General features: G+C 41.5%; 1 protein-coding gene across 4 annotated transcripts in view; it reads left to right on the top strand.

Moving 5' to 3' along the window:
- Nucleotides 1–23,017, top strand: part of carmil3 (capping protein regulator and myosin 1 linker 3) — a 92,312-nt gene extending 69,295 nt beyond the window's left edge. Inside the window, exons 24-40 of one of the 4 annotated variants that reach the window (XM_062405284.1) lie at nt 202–300; nt 429–548; nt 1,985–2,098; nt 3,074–3,249; nt 3,342–3,429; nt 5,599–5,724; nt 8,402–8,468; nt 8,937–9,124; nt 10,228–10,307; nt 12,305–12,424; nt 13,752–13,917; nt 16,911–17,280; nt 19,361–19,467; nt 19,561–19,768; nt 20,074–20,145; nt 20,488–20,607; nt 22,278–23,017. In XM_062405284.1, the coding sequence (XP_062261268.1) occupies nt 202–300; nt 429–548; nt 1,985–2,098; nt 3,074–3,249; nt 3,342–3,429; nt 5,599–5,724; nt 8,402–8,468; nt 8,937–9,124; nt 10,228–10,307; nt 12,305–12,424; nt 13,752–13,917; nt 16,911–17,280; nt 19,361–19,467; nt 19,561–19,768; nt 20,074–20,145; nt 20,488–20,607; nt 22,278–22,318 (2,262 nt within the window). In that variant the 3' untranslated portion in view covers nt 22,319–23,017. The remainder of the gene's footprint in view (nt 1–201; nt 301–428; nt 549–1,984; nt 2,099–3,073; nt 3,250–3,341; nt 3,430–5,598; nt 5,725–8,401; nt 8,469–8,936; nt 9,125–10,227; nt 10,308–12,304; nt 12,425–13,751; nt 13,918–16,910; nt 17,281–19,360; nt 19,468–19,560; nt 19,769–20,073; nt 20,146–20,487; nt 20,608–22,277) is intronic. The other 3 variants (XM_062405286.1, XM_062405285.1, XM_062405288.1) reach the window with 3 other exon arrangements.
- The last annotated feature ends 886 nt before the right edge of the window (nt 23,018–23,903 follow it).

The following is a 23,903-nucleotide window of genomic DNA, read 5'->3' as shown; positions in this document are numbered from 1 at the left end:
GCAGTGAACACTTTCACCTGCTGAGTCAAGAAAATAAATCAAAGGCTCCCACTTTATTTCGGGGGATCAAAATTCTCTCTCCAGTTTCCTTATTACCATGCAAATGGACCTGTCTCCTGCACACTGTGCTTTGTAAACAGCTGTCATCTCAGCTCCTCTCGCTCCTTGTTTGTTTTCTGTGTGTGTGTGTGTGTGAGACAGATCCAGCGTGCCCTGCTTAGAAACAACCAGACTCAGCGCTTCTCGCAGAAACAGGCTCTCCGGCTTCACCAGGGTCTCGTCACCAGCACTGCTGAACAGGTTTGTGTGCGTGCGTCTGTGTGTGTGTCCTCGCAGGATCCTGAACGAGTCAAGTTCCTTATTTAGATCATACACTGAATGTCTTGTGTCTGTTACTTATTATCTGCATCAATTTTGCGTTGGCGTAGGTGATGGAGCGCCTGTGTGTGCGGGTGCAGCAGCAGGTGTGTGTCCTGAAAGGCTCCGAGGAAGGAGAGGAGGTCCAGACGGCCAGACAGATCCTCAAAGAAGCCAAGAACTCCAGAGCTGTGAGTGTGTGTGTGTGTGTGTGTGTGTGTGTGTGTGTTTGACACTTTTGATCTACTTATAGTTTAATGGTACTTTACACATCTACTCCACTATACATTTGTAGGAATTTAATCCAAATTTCACTCAATTACATATATTTGGCAGCTATAGTGACCAGTTACTTTGTATTTTATGATTCACCACTTTTTAATATGGTTCTCTTTATGAAGACAAGATCTATGTTATTGTTCCCTTAGGGAAGCTTCTCTTTGGCTCAGCATCGCTCACAGAGCATTCATCTCCTGACTAACTGAGCAGAATCCTAATAATCCTCCATACATTAAAATGTATTTTAACAGAGTTCATAGTGCATTCAAAAATTGCTCTTGACTTTATGAAGGATCGATATAGCAACCAAGTCTTGCTGCAAAAAATCTTAATAGAAGCTATAAATGTTATGTTTATGGGCAAAGTTAAACGCAACATTTTTAGGATATTGCTTCCATGTCTGTTTTCTCCCAATAAACAAGCCCCCTACAACAGACCCCACTCATAAGCAACTTCACCTCTTCCCTTATCCTTTACCTTATGTCCCTTCATTGTCTGAATTCTCTTACTGGACATTAGCTAAGTGTTTTTATTCAACAACCATGTAAAGAAATTAATAAGTAAACAAAAAATTGAATTAAATAAGAAAGGAAACAAACAGAAAGTGTGCAGCATACATACCAAAGGTATTATAAAAACAATAGCACAGACATTAGCAGCCACAATGGCCCCACATGTCAACAGAAAGCTAAGAAATCCGTTTGTTATATTGGCGTTTGAACTTTACACTCACTTTCAGGCTGAAGGAAGGGAGATGGATAAGTTGCTTTACAGGATTAATATGTTACAACAAATAACTTGTTAATGGTTAATTAATGATTCACTAATACTGAATCGACATAAGCAATTCTTTTAAAAATCTTTAACTCGACTTCTTATAAGAGGCGTTGTGATACTTCTTTATGACTGTTGAGTCATTAGAAGTCGAATCCTGAATAGATGAATAACTTGATGAATTGATGAATTAATTCAGGTTGAATGATGAGCTATTGGGTTGTCAAAGAAAATTACAGAAAACTTTAGTCACCATGAATGTTTCTGCTTTTCCATCCTAAACAAAAGCATGTCGGTCTAGACTCTGCATCAGGCTCAAGGATGGTTTGGGCTTTTGAGTTATAGAATGTAAAATTAATTTTTGAAAGTCTTGGATTATAAATTATTATGGCATTAGACAAACACACAGTTTAAATGTAATAAATCTCACAGCCATACAGCTTATATCAGACAGGGATGAGACCCCTCTGACATCGAGTGAACTTAATCCATATTTGACATCCAACTGTCCGAGTTCTTTTACTCTTGATACTCAACCTCCTCTCCTCTCTCTCTGCCCTGCTGTGTGACTCAGCTGTACCCGTCTCTGTGCGAGCTGGCCCACGTGTTGTCGGTGGACGGCCCCGTCAGACAGCGCCTGGACACGCTGGCAGGAGAACTGGCCAAAGCCGCGGACAAAGAGCTGCAGGTGCGTAATCACAGATATTTTAAACAGTACAGCCCTCGACTAGTTGCATTTAAATTGCCAATTAATAGCGTGTGACTGTGTGCACAGCGGAGGTATGCTGACTTCAAAAGAAACGCCCCATTTAAATTCACAGGGGGGAACCACTTTTAACATTTTTTAGTTCCATTCTGGTAATGTTGGGATTCTGCAGCACAAGGTGGTTGAATGATAAAAAAAGGCAGCACAGCCCCGAGGAATGAATCCATTCAATATCAACTTACTGAGGCACAATTTAAATCCTTGTTTGTGTTTTCCAATTTTCTCACCGTGCATGAGGCTGCGTTTCCAATTTGCAAAGGTCAAAATCAGTTACATTGAAGAAATATCGATTGGTGAATAATTCCCACACAAAACGTCCAGGTTTGGGCCGGACTGGTGAAGGTGTGCACAGAGTGAAGAGTTACTGGTTGATATGTGGATAATTGGATTGCTGCATTGCAGATACCAGTGTTTCCCAATAATTATCTTGTATTATTCTAATTAGTCCTACTACATATTCATAATGAACACCTTTTTTTCTCTCATAATAACACAAGAGATCTATAACTTGTGCTACTTGCACCATGCTCACACTACCACACTCTACTGAGCTACCTCCATGCTCGTGCTATGGTGCATACGTTTTTTTAACCGTCCACGCAGTCAGACCTCATCGTTTCAGTGAGAACCTCTTTTTCACTCTTTATTCTGTGTACCTGTCTCTCATAATCTGTTTCGTGTGAGACTGACCTTTGTGTGTGGGCAGCCTCCTTACCAACATAGATTGAAATGACAGAGCCATATATAAGACAAGGTTAAGCGAGCAGATCACACTGTGAATGATTAATTAAATGTTTTGAAAATATTATACAGTATATATATTTTATTAAATTTAGATTTAGATTTTATTTGCAATGTACATAATACATAACTTCTTTGTGTTTTTTTTGTTTCCAGGTCGTTGTGGACTCTATGGTGTCTCTGTGCCGCGAACTGTGTCCCATGTCCTGCTCAGCAGCCGAGAGACTCAGCCCGCCTCTCTCGTCCATCTCCGAACAAGTTTCGATCCCTCGCTCCTCCATCCGCAGCGCCCTGATGGAGAGAGCAGCGGAGGACATCAACAGAGCACTGGAGTAAGAGAGGGAGCTGGTGAATCGGCAGCATAAAGCAAGGAAGCTCGGCTAAGACCCGGACTGAACTCTTTGTGTTTCTGTCTTTGTCTCAGGGAGGTGAAGTTGTCTGTGGTCTCTTACCTGACCAACTCCATAGTAGATCAGATTCTACAAGAGCTCTACACAACCCATAAAACACTGGTACTGGTAATGTAACTTTGCATGACTTCTCATCGTAGATGTTAGAAAACACACTTTAGACTTCTCGTCTAAAGCTGAACTGTGTAACTTTCTAGCACAGACATATTGATTTGAAAGTCTGATGTGGTGTTCAGGGTTGATTCAGCTTGGTTTTGGAAAAGTTATGAAATGTTACTAACAATACATTCCCAATAAACAAGATAACATCGCCAAGCAAACGTCATTCACCTTTTCCCAAGAGTATTGCAGTGTCACCAACTGCAACAAATAAACACTTTTCTGTGTTTGAGCACATGATCTAAAGATAGATCATAAATATATATCCAACATCACAGATTTCATCTGTGACTGTTTCAGCTGGTTGCCTAGCAACCTGACTGTGATGATGACAGGACTGCAGGAAGTTTCTACCGCGAGCCAAGAAATAGTCCCACGCGATTCTTTACACTTCACCTTTTTGTCTGAATCAAACAAAGAAGTAACAAGCACAGCGGAGGTGCTGGTAGGCAGTTTGTTTTTGCCTTTTGTTTTCTCTCTGTTTTGCAGTCTTAAACTGAGCTAACAGTCTCCGGGCTCCAGACTCATATTTAATGGACAGGGATGAGAAGCCTATTGATTTTTCTCCTCGAAAGTTCTGCAAGAAATATTACTAAACAAGCAACTTTCGTCTTTAAATAAAAATATTCTTCTGTGTTATTTATTAAGAGTTCCTAACTCAAATTTCCTTCAAGAGAGCTGTGTGTGTGTGTGTGTGTGTGTGTGTGTGTAGATACATGTGATCTGATCATATTTGACAGTGGCCTGGCAACATCAGGAAACAACTCAAAATCTTGTTTGACTCAAATGTTGCTGAAACCTGAATGCTGTATTTATGTGACGTTGTATTTTTCACATCCAGTCCAACTTCAGTCAGAGTGGAGAGAACACAAAACCCACCGAAACGGTGTTCCTCTTCATGGTAAATAGTGACTTTATGTCGGTGTGTGATTCATCATTAATTTAAACATGTTTCAGGACCTTGAAAGTGGTCTCAGGAGACACGCCTCAGACACGCAGCTCACACAGTGTGGCCGCTCTTACCCAGAAACTTGGACAGCAAAATGAAATGCAAAATGTCCCACGACTGACACGCACCTGGTTTCCATCCAGTATTGCCTGGGATTGATGTTCATCCAAACACCCTCTGCCTCATTGGTTGGATTGTTCTCACACTTGCTTCTTACAAACAGCAACATATTTGTATTACTTCTATCTAAAAAATAATCCATATTTAACCTACTAAAGCTTCAAGAAAACCACTCGTGGCTGTGTACATCCAGGGACATGTGCCGTGTTTGTGCATGACATGATGGTTTGTGAGTCAATATATTTTCATAGAAAGATGAGTCATGGATTGAAAGGGAACAAGCATGTTTTCTCCAAGCTTTGTATCCATTATGTGTTCAAAAGGTCTATTACAGATCACACACATTATTGATATTGTTATGTCACTGTGCCTCCAGCCACATCAGCCTGTAACAAGAAGAACAACAACAAGAAATGCTGCCAGATTACAATCAAATGTCAAAATGTATTGAGTTAAGAATCCGTATATTCTACAAAACTTAAATGTAAGGCTTTCTCTAACATGTCAAACTGTGATGCTTCTGGAAACATTTCGATGTGAATCTTCTAGGCTCTGGAAAATCTGCTGTTCTTGGAATTAAGGATCAAAAGGAGAACCATGTCCTCAGAGACGACATACCAGCTAAATCATGAGCCAGCTGAGGACACGATCGCACCCTGCACGTTCTCCTCTCCATAAAAATAAAATGTTTAAAGTGAAGCCAGTGGAAACTGAGGCAAAAATAGCTTTCTGGCAGGGACACTCCACTGCTGTGTTTTGTATTCAATTCACTCACTCGACCGTTACATCCCATGCTCCTTCCTGTGTTTCACTGAAGTACCGGAGTTTACTTCATTCTGCCTCCGTCCACTTTGATTATCGAGAGACTGCATTTTGTTCTCTATATTATGTCTATATATTTTGTTGTTTTTGTTGTTCCCCTCAGGATTTACAAACGCAACAGTACAAAGTCCAACTGGCGGACATGCGTCTCCTCTGAGACTGTGTTGAGGCATATTGTCGTGTATGTGTGACGGTGCATGTGATTGATGTGTGTGTCACAGCTGCGGCAGGTGTCTCAGGCAAAGCGTTGGGACGACGTAGGGACGGGAAGACGCACGATCAGACACTCGAGAATAGTGGAGTCTCTGGAATTCACTGATGAGGACCTCGGAGTCAACCTGGGAATAGTAAGTGCAGTTATTTGATTTTAAATAGTTTTGATTATATGATCATAAAGTTAAAGTTCCTTAACGAAAGGGGAGAAAACATTCACCAGCTTCAGTTTCTGAAATGTGAGAGGTTCCCTTTTTCAAACACTTATTGTCTAATTGGAGTTTTGACTGTTTTAAAAATCTGTTTGAAAATGTTCCTTGGGGCTGTTTGATGTCTCTTTAAGAACAATGCAGCTTCGCATAATCTTAGACTATTGTGACTTTAATACACAGAGCCAACTTTAGACAATTAGGGGGAAAAAACAAATCATAGCCATAAGTTAATAAGGATCAAAATTTGACCTTACAACAGTTGGTCTGCACAGATATCCCCAGCCTGGCTCCTGATTCTCTCTCCCTGGGCACTAGACATGTAAACACACTTTAGGGCCCTGTGTTGTTAACTATCTCATTATGATTTTTTCGTGGACGCGCATTATTTCAAGGCCAAACACCTTATTTGTTTGTTTCCAAACTTTGAATTGCTCATTTTAAGCAATACTACACAAATAACTACACAGGGATGTGTTTTTTCCACTCAATAAGTTTATAAAAATAAGACAGATATGCTGTGAGGACCGTGTTCAGAAGGAATCCTTCACCGTGTGCCATAGAGAAAACAAACAATGGCAACACAAGACATCCAAGCGTTTCCCTTTCTCAGTCAGTGCATGCAGCCATTTGCCAGCCGACTTAGTTACTGTAGCGAGTCGATGCTTCTCTCACACAGATTAAACCTTTCCAGTCTACTGAGAGTGTTCCTACCCCTGCAGTGGGCACTGGCGAACCTGAACACAAAGGCTTTTTTCATATTCTCGCCTTACTGTTTATTATTAAAACTGTTCTCTTCAGCACAGTAGGGATTGGTTTATTTTTCTTCAGATTCTTCTGAAGAAAAATATATGGGCAGTAAATGAGACATCGTTTTGAGGATGTACTGAATATTGTAAGGCTGTTGAATTGTGCTGAGTTATACAGTAGTAGTGCAGTGCCCGTGCTAAACCTGATTGTTAAAAAGGGGTTGTGTACTCATCCTGCGCTGACATTTTTAATATTCAACATATCATGTGTCCAAAACACCATGAATTTGACCGTCTGACAAGTGTGAAGCTGATGAGATGAACATTTCTTGAGATATGTGGGTCACAGACAGCGATTTTTATTAAATAACTTACATTTCATTTAGCTGACGCTTTTATCCAAAGTGACTTACAAAAAGTGCATTCAACCATGATGGTACAAACTCAGAACAACAAGAATCAAGAAATTAAAATTTTCTTCAAGAAAGCCAATCTACAAAGTGCAATAAGTACGTACCATTTAAGAGCTGCAAAATCTTTAGTTTGAACTAAAGATTTTTTGTGTTTTTTTATTCAAGGTATAGTCAGAAGCAGAGGTGTCAAAAGTATTCCCATTCATTACTCAAATAGAAGTATAGATACTAGGGTTTAAAAATACTTCTGTAGAAGTTGAAGTATCAACTCAAGCTTTTTACTTAAGTAAAAGTGTAAAAGTACTGGTTTCAAAACTACTTAAGGTATAAAAGTAAAAGTAATGTAAGGGGATTTTTTTTATGTAAATACATTAAAGTACCATATGTTTACTGCTGAGCATTAACATGCCTTTCATGGAGCGGAAGACATAACTAGTTGCCAATAAGCATTGTAATAATACAAAAAGTCAAACTTCAGTGGAATGTTATCAATAACCTTTATTGGAAGAGACCTTGAACTTGGACTAAATCCTGTATGGACAACAATACTACCAATAGGCCTTGTACAGCCGCAAAATAAAAACTGTTTTTTTTGGTGTGTTTTTGAACGATGACAAACCGGAATGAAAACAAGCCAAATTGAAATAGGAGTAACAAGGCTATTTTTAAAATGTTAGAAGTAGAAAGTACAGATATTTGCGTGAAAATGTAAGGAGTAGAAGTAAAAAGTCGTCTGAAAAATAAATACTCCAGTAAAGTATAGCTACCCAAAATTTCTACTTAAGTAAGGTAACGAAGTTTTTGTACTTCGTTACTTGACACCTCTGGTCAGAAGAGATGTGATTTTAGTTTGCTGCGGAAGATGTGCAGACTTTCTGCTGTCCTGATGTCATTGGGGAGCTCATTCCACCATTTAGGAGCCTAATGATCTGAAACGGATGCAGGCAGCCACTGGTAACCAGTGAAGGGAGCGGAGGAGCGGAGAGATTTGGATGGGTGCATGGGTGAGTAGACGGACGGACGGATGGATGGATGGATGAATATGTGGGTGGATGGATGCCTGGGTGCATTGGTCAGTAGTTGGATGACTGGATGGATGGATGGATGGATGGATGGATGGATGAATAAGTGGGTGGGTGGATGGATTCATAATTTTGGAGAACAAAAAGAAGCGAAGCAGCTTTCATAACAAGAGGCAGTTCCACAGTAGCACAAACTGCAGTCTCCAACAGGACAATAAAGTTGAATTAACACGTCTCTGGAACCGTTTCATCAAAACCTGAACATCGAAACCTTCATGGAGGTGGGATTTATGGCACCAGTGTTGTACATCGACTTTTATTAGTTGTAGCCAGCTCTGCCTAATAAACTGAGTGTACCTGGACCTTGTCTCACAAATAAAACCACCTCTGATTATATAACTGTCTCCTCTGACGAAAGGATACCATGGCTATTAAGAAGCGGAGCTCCAGAACCAGAAGAATCCGTCCTGTCTCCACCAGACTGAGTGAGTGCTCTGCCTCGTGATGTATTTAAATAAAAACACATCGGTTCAGGGTCAATTGACGTTCAAGTATATGGGAAAAGAAAGGACTGCATTTCATCAGCTACATATAGAATGCTACTTTTTCTTAATCTGTGCCAAAGCTCATCCTATTAGAATTCATTTTTGCATGCGAGTTATGTTAGAATTAAAGCATTAACATTGTTCTGTGATGTTGTCCTCAGGCTAAACTCTTCATTTTGGGTTAGTTTTATTTTAAGTATAATAAGAGTTTCTGTACATTGTGAACCATTTTCTGCTTCCAAGCAATCGACCTGTTTGTGTTTCTTTTGAGTTTTTTATATCAAATTTATTTAAGTCATATTTGTGTTAACAAAAGTCTGATCTCAAGAGCTCTTTCATAATTCATAGAGAGAAAAAGGAAAATGAATATCAGCTTTGCCAACGTCCCTTTCTTCCGTCTCACTTTAGGTTTAGGCGACGACTCCAACTCGTCTCCCACCCCACCTGCCCAGCCCCACTCTGCCCCTCTCACCCACTCAGCATCATGGGAGTGTCTGTCCACCCTCCCCACCAACGGCTCGCCCTTACGTCACGTGACCCAAGTCCGGCCACGCCCCCCACGGAGACACAGAGCAGGGCACCTCCCTCCTGAATCTGTGAGTTGATGCCATGTAGCGTGGACTGTATGTAAAGATGGATGACATGACTGCTCCCCAGAAGGGAAGCCAAAGCTTAATTCCCCCCTGGTGGCTGGCGGCAGTAGAGGTGCCCTGCCTCCTCGCTCCAGGATTCCTGATAACTCATTCAGTGCCGCAGCGAAAACACAACAGTGGCTCTGTAGCCTTCAAGTAGTAAATGAAAAATATGACTTTTAACAGAGAAAAACAGAACAGTGGTGAATTGGAAAATTAAAAGATCTCAGTTATCAGGTATAGCTCAATGACTGTAAGCAAAGAGCAGAGGCTGAACACACATTGTACAAACCCCCACACACACTAATATATTTGATTTATACGATATCTACAGTACTGTAAAATGTAAAATTAAAATAAAGACTACTGTGGCGTTTTTAGAATGTTGTCATCATCTCAGTACTTGTGACATCCCTACTCCCACTCCACGAATACTATGAGATTCTACCTTGATTTTATGACAGATAATACTTCTCCTCTTTTTTTTTCATTAATTTGTTTTATTTGTTAGTGGCAGCATGGTACATATATTTAATTGCAGTGTAAAAGTAGTCCATGCATTTTATAGGACAGGGAGGGTGTAGAGGTGAGAAAATAATCCCAATATGTATATATACTCTTTCCAATCTGTTGACTGACTGTTTTGTGTGAACCTTTGTTCTTCATTTTGTTTTGCATGCCAGTGGCACTCTCCAAAAATAAGTTCCTTTTAAGTGGGAAGCTGTCGCATGTGTCTGAGTGACTCAAATGTTAATCATACACAGCCATCTCCTAGGGGCTGGGGGGGGGCGGCCTCCAACTTAGTGAGTTTGTTTAGATACTTTTATGAAAGCTTTATTGAATTTTTTTTGCTGTTCAAACCCGGCACAAACTCAGTAAGGGCAGCACGGTGAGGAGTTGTTTTACAAAACAGACTTCTGTTGGCAGTGGATGCAGGTTTACCAGCCAACCATTTGAAATGCTAATACCTTCTGCCAATCTTTTAGCTTTTTGTTGACGTGGCAGATTCATCTTTGTTATTCTGTTGTTCTATCTGTGTCTGTCTGTGTGTGTGTGTGTGTGTGTAGCACGGCTCAGAGAACGGAGCAGTCAACATGTTGGAGGATGGACTGCCTGATTTCTACAGCAAGAGAGTTCTACCTGACAGGTAGCTGGCGGAATCAGTTTTATTTATGTGTTGTCATGAAAAAAAAAAATGCTAATCAATATAAACAAAATATGTAAATATCGAATTACCATGGTGACAACACACACACTCACATCAGTTCACAAAACATTCCAGATTTCTTTTGTAAATCAAGATCAATTGATTGTTTCCCAGCCGCAGCAAAATTCAATGGGACCTGAGGCAGATTATGCAACACTCCTGACAATTGCTTGACAATATTCAACTGATATACAAGTAGCATGTTACTGGGCATGCAAACAAGGTACTGCCTTCATAGGGATTTGCCATTTCAAGTCAGTTTGTTTTCTTTTTAACTTCTAATGACCCTCGTGTTGAAAAAATGCTTTTATTGTAATGTCAAGGTGATCAAGTCCAGTAATTTTAGATGCCAGGGTTAAATCGACACATTTATAGTACCAATGATACCATATAGATGGATGGATTAGATTGTATCTCCAAAGTAATTCTGAAAATAAATAATTGTAAAATTGCATGTCCATCACGTCCCTTTCTTCTCAAGTAGTGACTGGACTTTTTAGCGTAATTATGGCACAGCTTTCTCATAATTATCACGTGGAGAGAGGCGGTGGTCTAGTGGCAGAAACTTGGACTATGGGCAGAAAAGGTCTCTGGTTCGTCTCTGGTTCGACTCCACGGAGAGACAACAAAAGACGAACCTGGATTGATCTGTCCAAAAGTCCAAGAGTCTCCCTACCCTGTCTAGTGCCCCTGAGCAAGGCACCTTACTCCCCCAACATCTGCTCCCCGGGCGCTGTACATGGTTGCTCACTGCTCTGTGTGTCCTGCACAAAGATGGGTTAAATGCAGAGGTTAAATTTACCTACCATTGCATGAGTGTGTTGTGCATGTCTGTGCATGTGCTTGGTATAAATAATCGTATCTTAATCTTAATTACAAGATTCCAAGTTGTAATCCTGACACAATGAGTCATAATTATTGGAGACTTTATAATTATGAGATAATGCTCTGATTTTTTTTCTCAATTGGTGAATTTGATTTAGCTTCACAATTATCCTCTAATACTATCAGTGCATTAAAAATGGAAATGTCATCAATGCTCAATCACATAATGTTGAATGTAACTGTATCACTTGAATTGTGTTTCATTTGAATAAGATGCATAGTCTTACATTAGAGCACCAACAACACAAAATAATATAAAACCTATTAACCTGTTGCACCAATAATACCTATATATTAATATGCACCCTCATTACACCAAGGATTCCTCCTGTTTATTACTTACAGTTATTACTAGAGCACCAAGTCCTTCCTTACAGAAATACAAACACAAATACTTTGTTGGCTGTAAAATGACAGTCAAATTAGTGTGTTGTGAGTGGTTATATCGAAATAAAAATCCTCCAACCTCCCTTAAACACTGGGTTTAGTGTTTTAAGGTGGTGCTAGATACTGACTCTAGCCATTTATTACCAAATTATAGTATATTCATGTCACTGCTCAAAAACTTTAGGTTGATCCACAACAATTGCTCATAAACGTGCAACTCAAAGCTGCAGTTTGTCTTCTCCAGCCACACGATGGTGACGGCTCCCAGACAATGATGAGGCTGCATGATAAAATGTGCTCAATGCCAACAATGGCAGACAGTGCACGAGTAAACATTAACTGGCAGCAAAAACTATGCCTTCTGTCAAACTTGTTAAACCATCTGCACAGGCCACTCAGAATACAAAGTCTGTTATCTGTCAGTGTTAAATGGGGCATTAGCATACGTAATGTAGTATGCACAGTGTAGGCAGCTGTGAGGGATCAGGTTGTCAGTGCAGACTTCTACAGAAAACTTGTCAATAACAGTTGGGGCTGATGGATCAGTCCATCTCAGGGAAATGACCTCTACCTCTCGACCTTACTGTTTTTTAGCCCTTTTTACTCCGTCTTACCCATAACCTCATCTCTCTTCCTTTCCTCCCTCTGCTTTCTCGTCCTTTCAGTCAGTTGTCATCCCTCCATCAGGCCCAGTCGCTGCGGAGGAAGAAAAGACGAAGCGTGTTGTCCATTTTCTCCGGCTTCCGCAAGAGCCGCAACTCCACCATCTCCAATCAGGACTCCGAGTTAGTACGCTGCTGAGTGGAAGGAGGAAGTGAAAGTTACATTGAAATGCACAGACCTAGAGAAGGAGACTGCTGTTAAATTAAGCCAGTGCTGGGCATTTACCTTGCTTTATAGCTTCATAAATATTTTAATGGGGGGAAATATTTTGCCGTCTCTTTTTTTACTTTGGCTTGAATTTATGGCACTGGGTGCATTAAAGCTGCTGTTACAACGGAACCGTAGTTTAAAAATGAGAACGCACAATCTTTAAACCCATTTCTTATTTTTTTAAATCAATAACACGGATAGTAGCAGAAAGAAAAGAACGGCGCTCCTTGCAAAATCCAACATTAAAAGCAGGTACAGGCTTGGACAACATGGAGGAGAGGCACTCAGTGGGAGCTCCGATGGGTTTCAGCTGACAGAATTGGTTCCAAGTTGAACCCAATGGGATTGTGACTCAACCAAAACCTGGTGGTGCAGCCGCCTCGGCTGGTCAACAGCCTAGTTCTACAACAGTACAGCAGGGTGACAGAGAGGAATATGAGAATGGATGACTCATCCGAAGGCCAGGCAGCCACAGATAAGAACAGCCTCTTAAAACTGTTTACTGCGTTTTACCTCCAGATTGTTGCTTAGCAATCAAAGCGGTTGTTGCTGCCTTAACTTGGCTTTCCTCTCAACTCCATCTCCTCTGTCCTCATTACTGCAGGACAGTGAAATTGAATCTGCAACAAAGATCTGTCCCTTAACTGTGGACTTCTTTTTTTTTTTTTTTTTTTTTTTTTCTGTGAAAAGGATGCAGGAGGGTTTGGCACTGAAATCAGGTGCCTACACGGCAGGTACTTACCGAACTGAATCCCAGCGCAGATTTTGGATAGTGCATAAGCCATTTCCTGCCCTGCCTATGGGGACGTGAACATCACTGCACATGCCTTGTTGACACAACCCTGCCCGCGGCAGTAGGGAGACAATTGATCGAACTAGAGTATTTAGCTGAATCTGTTATCTAGTGTTAAATTATTGTGGTTGGGTTAGGATTTTGTGATTCTTTGTGATGAAGAGTTTTTCACTTATTCATTCACGTATCATTTCTGGTACAGTTACAGCACAAGAAGTTTTAAAAGTAACGATTTAGCACAGGTATCGGGAAAAAAACCAACCCTATGAAACGCATGCTTTTATTTTATATTTTAGTTTAAAAAGGTTTTGTTAATTTACAGCATATGCAAATACAGCAGTGTGAGTCTGTTTGAGGCCAAAACACTCAGTGTCCTGGCCTCAATGGTCAAGATTCAACTCAGACATCAATCATGTTTTTGTTTTTCTGTCTGCTTGCCCCTGCAGCGCCTCAGAGAACGTCTACTCCATGATTCAGCACCCTAAGGACCCAACGAGGCTGGAGGGCTCTATTCCAGGAGCAAACGGGACCATGGCGTCTCCTCGGCCGACGCAGGGTGCACCTGGGCATGGAATGAGGCCCGCCAGTCCCCCCTGCCTCATCCAGAGACAGGTACACCGTCGGGGACAGTCTGATGCTGTGACCATCGTATTCTCAACGCTGCGCTATATCTAATTGTGCTATTGAAAGCACAAGAGTGTGTATTTTACTTCCATATTGGTATAGTATTTTTTAGCACACATTGCTCTGTGAAACTTTGCACCTATCTGGCATAGAAGAATATTTAAAGATAACGCAAATTTGTTCTAGTCCTCTTTTCCTAGTCTGCTTCCAATCAAACTCTGGATGCACGTTGTCAGCATCCGTTTTCCAATTCCTACAGTCCCACACTACATAACACCATATATTACGGTGGCCCTGAGAGCTCAACGAACAGCAACTTAAGAAAACACATGCAAGTTGACAAAACACATGCAAGTTGACAAAACACAAGCAAAGTAAGAAAACATCTCCATCAATTTCACAACACAACACAGCACATTACAGAAACGCGCAGCAAATAGTCACACGCGCTGCAAATAGACACACGCGCTGCAAATAGACGAACGCTCAGCAAATAGACGAACGCGCAGCAAATAGAGGCGACAACACAACAGAAGTGTTTCCAGAGGACAGCTAAAAGGGATGGACACATGAGACACTAAAACGTCCAATACACTATACAATTTCGGTTCCGCACAGGGGTCGGCAACCCGCGGCTCTGGAGCCGAACGCGGCTCTTCAGCCCCTCTGCAGTGGCTGTACAGTACAGTGTTGTTCATATGTTTCGCGATCGCTGAACTTAACGAATCAGTTTTCATATAATTAACGTGACCGTAACGATGAACGTGATTGAACGTCACGTTCATTTTTTAAATCATCATCGTATCAGGCCCTCATGAAATACCAGGAGCGGGCGTTGCTGTGTGCGTGTGTGTGTCTGTGTGGCCAGCGCACCAGGGCTTCAACCCCGCCCACTCGCTCGGAGAGAGCCACAGTGAGCTCTGAGCTCTGAAGATGGTCCGATCTAGAGACATGCCATCTTCTCCTGTTAAACTGAATAAGCAGCGCTAACAAGCAAGCCCCTGTTTGTGAGGAAATGTATTGTCCATAGTGAGCAGGGGTTTGAAACCTTTACTATCACAAGAGACATTTTGCCCCCTCTTCTGAGCGAGTGGGCGGGGTCAGTGCCCCGAGACCCGAGACCGGTCAGCCCGCTACACACACACACACACGCACACACACATGCACACACAACACACAAACGCCCGCTCTCGTTATTTCATGAGGGCCTGATATGATGATGATTAAAAAAAGTAACGTGACGTTCACGTTAATAATATGAAAAGTGGTTTGTTAAGTTCAGCGATCGCGAAACATATGCACAACACTGTACAGTACAGCCACTGCAGAGGGTCTGAGGAGCCGCGGGTTGCCGAACCCTGTGCGGAACCGAAATTGTATGGTGTGTTGGACGTTTTAGTGTCTCCTGTGTCCATCTCTTTTACCTGTCCTCTGGAAACACTTCCGTTGTGTTGTCGCCTCTATTTGCTGCGCGTTCGTCTATTTGCTGCGCGTTCCTCTATTTGCTGCGCGTTCGTCTATTTGCTGCGCGTTCGTCTATTTGCTGCGCGTTCGTCTATTTGCAGCGAGTGTGTCTATTTGCAGCGAGTGTGTCTATTTGCAGCGAGTGTGTCTATTTGCAGCGAGTGTGTCTATTTGCAGCGCGTTTCTGTAATGTGTTGTGTTGTGAAATTGATGAAGATGTTTTCTTACTTTGCTTGTGTTTTGTCAACTTGCATGTGTTTTGTCAACTTGCATTTGTTTTCTTAAGTTGCTGTTCGTTGAGCTCTCAGGGCCACCGTAATATATAGATAAGTGCTGTGCCCACCACCTGCTATTCTCAGTCTCAGCCCTTTTGTCTTAAGTGTGGAGGACTACCTTTTACTCTTTTCTGGTGTTTTGTTTGAAAATTTGATTTATGGTGTATTTGTGGTTTAAGAGCAAAAATCCATCTGAGTATATTTTAACATCTCTCTCATGCTTCTCTTGGGAGCTCCAGCAAGAACAGGTTGTTTTGTTTTGGTTTCTCAGCCTGTCTTCTGAGTGGGCACTGTTTTTCTGAGTAACACACGACCAGGAGACCACTGTAGTTTGGTAAAAAATCACCAGTAAATACAATTGGTGATGGTCAGTCAGCACAGAAATGAGTTGGAAGGTCAAATTCCAACTACTGAGCTCCTGTATTCTAGAAAGATTTAGAAAGGCAGTGGAGCTCATATCTCCGCCAAGGCCTAAGAGTCACCTTACATTCAACGTTTCTGTGCAATCTTGCTCAAAAGCAAACATTAAGAACTACTTAACAAGAGACCTTGGAGCAGTTTTAGCCTCCGTGAAATGAAATGTACAACTTCCTGACATCCAACGATCTGACTCTTATACTTGTGACACAATGACTGGTGTTGTTGTGTTGTTAATAAAGCTAGTGGGCCTTTCTGGGAGAGTAGCCAAGAAACTGTTTGTGACATCACAATGTTACCTGGGTGTTGGCGCCTCCTTTTGAAGGCACAGTGTCTGAATATAGGCTGTGTGCAAATCTCTGTGGATTCAATGCTCTAATCAAATCAAACATAGAAATCTCTCTTTCAACGATAGGGGGCCTTTAAATCTTTGCTCGAACATGCGCTCACACATGTGAAAACACATGCATGTGTGTGTGTGAAGAGATTTGAAGTCATTTAAATCCCTTCGACTCTCAAAAAAGTCTGTGGATCCTCACTGATCCTTGAGAGGCTCTGAGGAACTTCCCTTTGCTAAATGAGACAATTTAGTTTGGGCCTTATTGAATTCACTACAATTTAAAATCTCATTGATAAGCTTCACTCTCACCACTGTTAACACCAGACTGGAGAGCTGCGTGAACTAAGCAGATCTAAGTAGATCAACATCATATCCCAAGTCTGGAATCTGGAGAGCACCAGATATCATAAATGTAAATATAAGGTGTGATATTTGGAGGTTTTATTGCAGATTTGATGTGTCTCTCTTTCTCCGTGCCTGTTCAGTCCACCGACCTGGTCAGCATGGTGTACAGCTGCATCGGAGCAGAAATCGATGACTCAGATGGCAGCAGCTCCTGTGACATGAAGGCGATGGACCAGGACACCGACAGATCGACCACCATCTCAGATGCCCCCACAGAGACTCGGACTAACGGCCACGTGGTGTCCTCCAGACAGCAGACGGGAGGACAGATGGAGGCGGGCCGGCAGGAGAGGATCGTACCTCTGACAGACTCGCGGGCCGAGATGGAGGAGGACAGACACAGCTGCGGTGGGAGCGTGACCCCAGGTGGTCTGAGGCCAGAGCCGCCACCACAGTGCTCCAAGCCCAGTCTGACTGCCATGAGGCAGAGACACCTGCAGGAGAGTCTAGGTACTGCAAGTTAAACATTAACAGTTTCGTATTAATGGTTTTAAGTTATTCACTGTTTCATATTCCTGATGCAAACAGCCAAACTGACTTTCTGAATTCTTACCTTTCTAAACACAAAATGGTGGGTGTGCATTCAAAGTGAAAAAAAGAACAGAGCACAAAACACAGCCACCTCATATTTGCAAGTCCCACTTGTAATGAATTGAACCGATTACCTAATGAAATGCAAGCATGTAGTTAACCAGATGTAGTACCCAGTGGTCACCGTGTTCCAACCTGTTTCGACAACCTAATGTGGGCAGCCTCACTCTTGTGGTTCCCCTTGAAGTGTCAGTGTCTTGCATGAATTATTCAAACTGTGGCTTCCTCAGTCCAATTCATCTCATCACACTTTCATAATGATCAGAATTATATTTACATGACATATTAGATCACTCAAGTGGTATTTGTTGCCGTTGTTTCATGTGAGCAGCAGCACTGTTAGTTCTCACTCCCTGTTTCCCCCCACGGGACATGTTCACACGTCTGTGTTGTGTCTGTGTGGACTGGTTACAGCATCCAGAACCTTTTTAATGTCTTTAGACATCTTCTTGCATCTGTCTCTAAACCAGATGGCACTTACATGTACTAAATGGGTTTAGTTTGCAGTTTAACCAAAGTTTTGGATGTTGGATCCTCTTAAAAAGAAATCAGAAGTTTTTTTTCTTCTCTTTTGTTTATTTATCATTGCTATTTAATAAGGTTAAATATTGTTTTAATCTGATCACTAAATTAATTGATGGAATAAACAATAGAATAAATAAATACAAAAGTATTTAAATATCGCTGCACTATCTCACTCTTTTTTTAGATGGATACAATTACAAGTCATTTGAAACATGGTTTGATGATGCATAGTGAAGTTAAACTCTTGATTTAACTATCTGTAGTTTCAGTGAGGTGCCATATTCAATAAGTAATCTAAGTTGTACAAACTCATCATTGCATTGATGTTATTGGAGGAGGTGTGCATTGCAATGAAAGCTAGATGCTGTTGATGAACAATTGATGAACAATGTTGTGATGATCTTATTTCTCTACATTTTATGAAGCGTGTCTGTTTCCCACTTCAAAGTCTCTGGGTAAAAAGACTGAAATAAAGCAGCTCGACATCTGAAAACTCTGCCTCATTAGGCGAACATTGGTTATAGGGAGCTCTGTCAATGTGAGTTTAATGAGAGATGAAGGAGAAGAGTGGCATTGATCTGACTAAGCTGAGTCCCAGAGGTCTGCAGCTCTGAACTTCAGGGGCCTTGACAAAGAGAGAGGCTAATTGTTGAGGGCTATTGTTAGTTTCAGGTCTAGACTATGTAACATGCTGAACCTCTTCAGGTTTCAGTTTCTTGTAAACCTGCCGTCTGGCTCAGAGGGCATTAAAAGATCAGCCGGAGGCCCAACTGGTCATGTCATAGAATCAATGTAAGAATCTGCCACTTGACATTAAAAATGGAGAAAGGCTTCAGAGATGTTCAGAGATATTCACTTTTCCTCTCTGATTGCAAAGCGTTAAAAATAAATGCTGCGTAGTTTTCCACATAACATCATTGAACAAATTAACCTGCTTATTAACAAATCCACACATATGTAAAAAAAGAGGGTTGTCTGTCTGTAACACTATCTCATTTTATCTTTACTATTCTCCTTCTCTGTCCATGTCTCTCTCTATTTATATAAATCTCTCTGTGTCAATCGTTGTGCCGCTCTCCAATGTTCCATCTTTCTCCATCTCTCTGTATATGTATCTCTCTGTCTATATATCTTTCTATTTATATCTGTCTAGTTTGCTCATTGTAGTCCCTTAGTCTTAATGCAGAAAATGTAAGAGAAACAAGTCGGTCATTGGTATTTCATTACATCGTTTTACTTTATATGTAGGTCTCTTTTTTTCATTAATTTGACCCATGTTTGGAAAAGATTTCTGCCCTTATCCAACCAAGGTTAACTTGGTTAAACAGACAGCACATGAAATGCTTCTGCAAGAGGAGAAGCTTCGGTCGATCGTTGTAAAGGTTGTGTTGTCTTTTTCTTTTTCTGTCACCAGAAGAGGCCGGGAGGCTGGAGCGAGAAGGAGACCAGAGTGAAAGAAACCGAGAAGAGAAGCAGAAAACAAGAGGACAAGATGGACAGCGTCCTCCTATCCCCAATAAGGTACAGTATGTAACCAGCATGTAGGGGGGAAAAAGCATCTCTGACGCACTAGACTCCTACATCACTGAATACTCCTGTATGCTCCACTTTCAGTCCAGTCTTGACCTCTCAAGAGACAAGACCTCTCCAGAAAACACCAAAACCTCACCTGTCAGTCCAGGAGAAGAGCCCAGCAGCGAGCAGAGGACTTTGCCTCCATTTCAGCCGATCAGTCAAGACGAGGGCAACGCTGAGAGGAAAAGCCCACTGGTGTCATCTGCCGAGCCTGGGACCGAGGAGACAGATCCTGCCATCAGTCAGGGTACGGTAACATCATTCTACAGGACTGCTATCACTGCCTTGATAGCAGAAGTATTATCCCATTGGTGCCACTTTATTGTCATTTTCTCAGGCATATATATAATAGATACACACACACGAACACGGCACTCTTTGTTTTTCTGTACAGTCATGGTAGCTGTTAATGCTAATATCCAAGTACTGGTAATTTTATCAGAACTTCAGGGAGATAAAATAAGTTGTTGTCGTCAGTAAGGCCATAAAGAGAGAATCAGATGGTGTGCATGAGATGATGATGACTATGATTATGATCATTCCACCAATCAGATGAGGAAGAAGACCGTAATGGATTCCCAGTGACATCACATCACAACACGAAGTCCAACTCATTTGACATAGGTACAGTTTTACTCACTCTGTGTATTAGACCGCTGCTTTTGTTCTGCACCTGTGTGCGTATATATAATAATATATACACAGTATGCATGCTGTTTAGCTACTACATCCATGGATGTCATAGATGAATGCACATCTTGCTGTTTTTGACCATAATTCATAACAATGGCTTACAGCCTTTGTTATTTTTTATCAAATGAAAGCAGCACAAGTCTGTATTTGATGTGCTCCCAAGCCTGTAGAACACGCTGGCTGTGTACCACTTTGAAGCTTTATCCTGTAACCCCCCCCTGTTGAGTTCCTGCACCCCACTGTGAGTGTGTGTCTCCTGCCACTTTCCCTCAGGCATGGAACGGGACAGTCCCTACGATCTGGAGAGGTCCTCCGATCGCAGATTCCCTGTGAAAAAGCCCTGTTTCCCCCAGTACAGAAACAGATCTCTGGACTGTTCTCCCGGGACCAGGTGTATGTATCTGTTTCACTTCCCAGGAAAAGTTTGCACCGTCACAGTTATTGCGACATTTAGAAAGTTGATTGAAGTCAAACAAAACCTGTGTAAGTTTTGCCAAATACTTGACTGTGTGTAAACTTTTTCATTTCACTGTGCAGTGCATATATGAGTCGTACCCTCTGTGGTGAAGGCACGCTTGTTCCGGTATTCAATAAATGACTGACCGAAGAAAGACATCACCAGATGTCATTTAAAAAGATGATTTGGCTGTTTCCCAGATCCTTGTCACTGCAGCTGGCAGCCGGATCTGACGCTGCCTGGATAAGCGTGTCATTAAACGAGAGCTTCATCGTTTGATAAATTGGGGCCTTTTGTCACTCCTGCTTTAATTTGAGCTGATACCTATTTGATACCGTGCTCCATTATTGCGATAATAGGCCGCCGTGTTTAGCTGCTTCAATATCACTTTCCACACTGAGAGGTTTGGCACCAACGAGGAAAACCACCGGCAGATGAATTCAGGGACTTCGAATGACGCGGCAAAACCTACGCCAATTACCCCTGTGATGCAGAACTATATAATTCAAAAACCTGCTGCAGGGCAATTCAATTATCCTCAGTGGGAGAGTGATAAAAGGGTCCACGTGGCACAAATGGTGGCGGGGCTGGTCATATAGGGTGTGTGAAACATCAAGCAGATACTTTGTATTCAGGCCAATAGGCACATATCCACATTTGTTTCGCATACAAATTAAAAACCTGAATTAAAGTGTAAGAGGGATTACTTCTGTGGGTAATCTGTTTGCTCCTAATTCTGTAGGAAACTTGCATTTGCATCATTTGGCCACCTGGGGGCAGCGTGGCAAGCTTAAAGCCGCTTTAAACACAAGATCTGGCATATTTTTACCTCATTAAAATGAGAAGGTGTTGTGTTAGCAAACTGTTGTGTAAACACCCAGAAGACACGGGCCAACATTAGTTTTCATTTTGAATAGCTTTCCCTGCCACTTGATCCATGCTACTCCAATATGTATTCTCCTTGTAGCATTTAGCAGCTAAATGTGCTGCTATGCTCATTGGCTAGCTGCTAACTGTCTGTGTGTGATGTTTGGTACTGCAGGACGGTGACTGAAACACCTCACACAAGCTCATTAATTGAAAACATTGAATCAAAACTTAATGTAGCCAAGCTCAAGTGTGTTATTAGATAGTTCTCTGTTGCTCTACAATCTGTATTTGACCCATTGTAAATATGGAATATTGATTATTGTTGCTTAAAACCAACATTACTAGCTACTTTGGCCAATTTGAGTTCACAGAAACAACCAAAGCATGTAGCTTAAAGGTTTACACACCCAGCAGATGGCCCTGGCATTTATTTGGAGATGTTTGTTGTCAATGAATAAAATGTTGGCCTCCTTTCCAGCTCGGTTCAAACTCTTGAATCAAATCTGACTTTTAATCTGCAAAAGGCTGGGCTTTGTTCACCAGCTACCATGTCTGTGTGGGCTTGTATAGGGTACATAAGTATACAGTGGATTTACAGAGCTTAATCTCTCAGAGGAGAGAGGGAAGGTTTGGGGGTCACTTGTCTGTGGGCTTGTCTCTACCGGCGACATCTCAGACATTACAAATGACGATAAAGCTTTTAAATCATGCAACACTGTTATGTTTGCTCCTTTAGGCTGTGACAGTCCCCGGCTCGGTAACAGAGATGTGCTATGACGTCACCAGTGGAGCGGGAGAGGTTCGCAGGGACCACCGGACTTGAACATGGAGGACTGGAGAGAGACAAGCTTTTAGAACTGTGCACTCAACTGACGCAGCTGTTTTTTTTTCTTCTTCTTTTAATCCATGTTAACATTCGTTGCTGAAAGTGCATGTGCTGTATGCTCTTCTGTTTTAACTGGTTACACTTGCTATGGTTTTTCTCAGGCATAAAATAAGATGTGACCTGCAGTACATAAAGTACTGGTCATTCAAACAATCAGTATTTCAGTGTCTCTCCAGTATGCTCAGTAGCTGTTGTTTTATGCATTAGTGCAGAAATCATTTAATGTTGATAATACTCTCACCCCCTCCCTGTCCTTTGCTGACAATCTGCGGCTACTGAAAGTGAAATTTTACTTTAATTACTCATGATGTTGTAAATACTGAAATTAAGACTGCACTAGCCATTGTGGTATCTCCTTGTTAACAATAATGCTTTTATTTGTTATAATATATCATTTGATAAATGTGTTTGTTAGAATGCTTTTGTTGTATGCTGACGGTGATGACTGAGAATTGTGTTATTGTGCGCTCCCATCTCTTCAAGAGTATCTAACTTCGTGAATCACAGTTTTAATCTGATTCTGCAGGCCTGACAATGAGTATATTTTCTAAAAATGCTTCTATCAATCAGAATAAATAAAATTGACTTTACAGAAGGAATAAGTCTATTTAAGTTTGACTTGATGCATTTAATCCAATGTATTTGTCTTTGTACAAGTTGCAGGTACAACAAGTGTCATGTCACCTGCACAGCTAATAGGTCGCGGGGGGGCTGAAGACAATCCCAACTGACTTTGGGCGAGAGGTGGGGTAGACCCTGGAAGACATTAAAACAAAACAGTTTTACACAATAAGGTCAAACTCAACAGTTTAACGTCCTCTGTGGCTCAGGCATTAAGGAAAGACCCTTGAAGTCATAGAGGTCCACATCTCGTCGATTCGGTGACTACGTGTTAGACGAATAGTTTGACATTTGGGTTATTGCCCTCTTGCTGAAAGCGATATGAGACACTGATTTCTGCAACAAGTTTGGTTCTGGAGCCATTGAAGGGGGGCTTTATTTATCTATTTAAATTATTTAAATGTTTCCTTAGGTACCTATCTCCTCATCGTGTGCAACATCTGCATATATGTGTATGAGTGAACCTTTTCCTCACAAAAAACTAAAATTGAAATCACACCTTTTGTTTCTTCAAAGGATTTTTACAATTTACTCCCACAATGTTTTACGATAACATTACATCAGTGAAGAACCAAATTCAAAGACATGTTGAGACTGTATAGTATAGTAGCTGCTGGGGTAAAATGAGAATGTAAATTAATTCTAAATCAACATGGATTCATAGTTGACTCTTAAAGGTACTGAATAACCCTTCACATGGGGGAACAGACCGTGACTCATTTAACTATTTCACGGTGATGTGCTGAATCTTTCTGCCTGAGTTGCTGCCTCTCAGCAGCAGATGGCAGCAGAGACCCGAACGCTCCTCTCGTCCAAACGCTCTTTCTCACTGTTCCACTGACGACTCATGATGAA

Source organism: Platichthys flesus, chromosome 14 (genome assembly GCF_949316205.1).
Source record: "Platichthys flesus chromosome 14, fPlaFle2.1, whole genome shotgun sequence".
In the NCBI taxonomy this organism is placed as follows: Eukaryota; Metazoa; Chordata; class Actinopteri; order Pleuronectiformes; family Pleuronectidae; genus Platichthys; species Platichthys flesus.
Note: the sequence above shows the minus strand (reverse complement) of the source record. Positions and strands in the feature narration are given on the sequence as shown.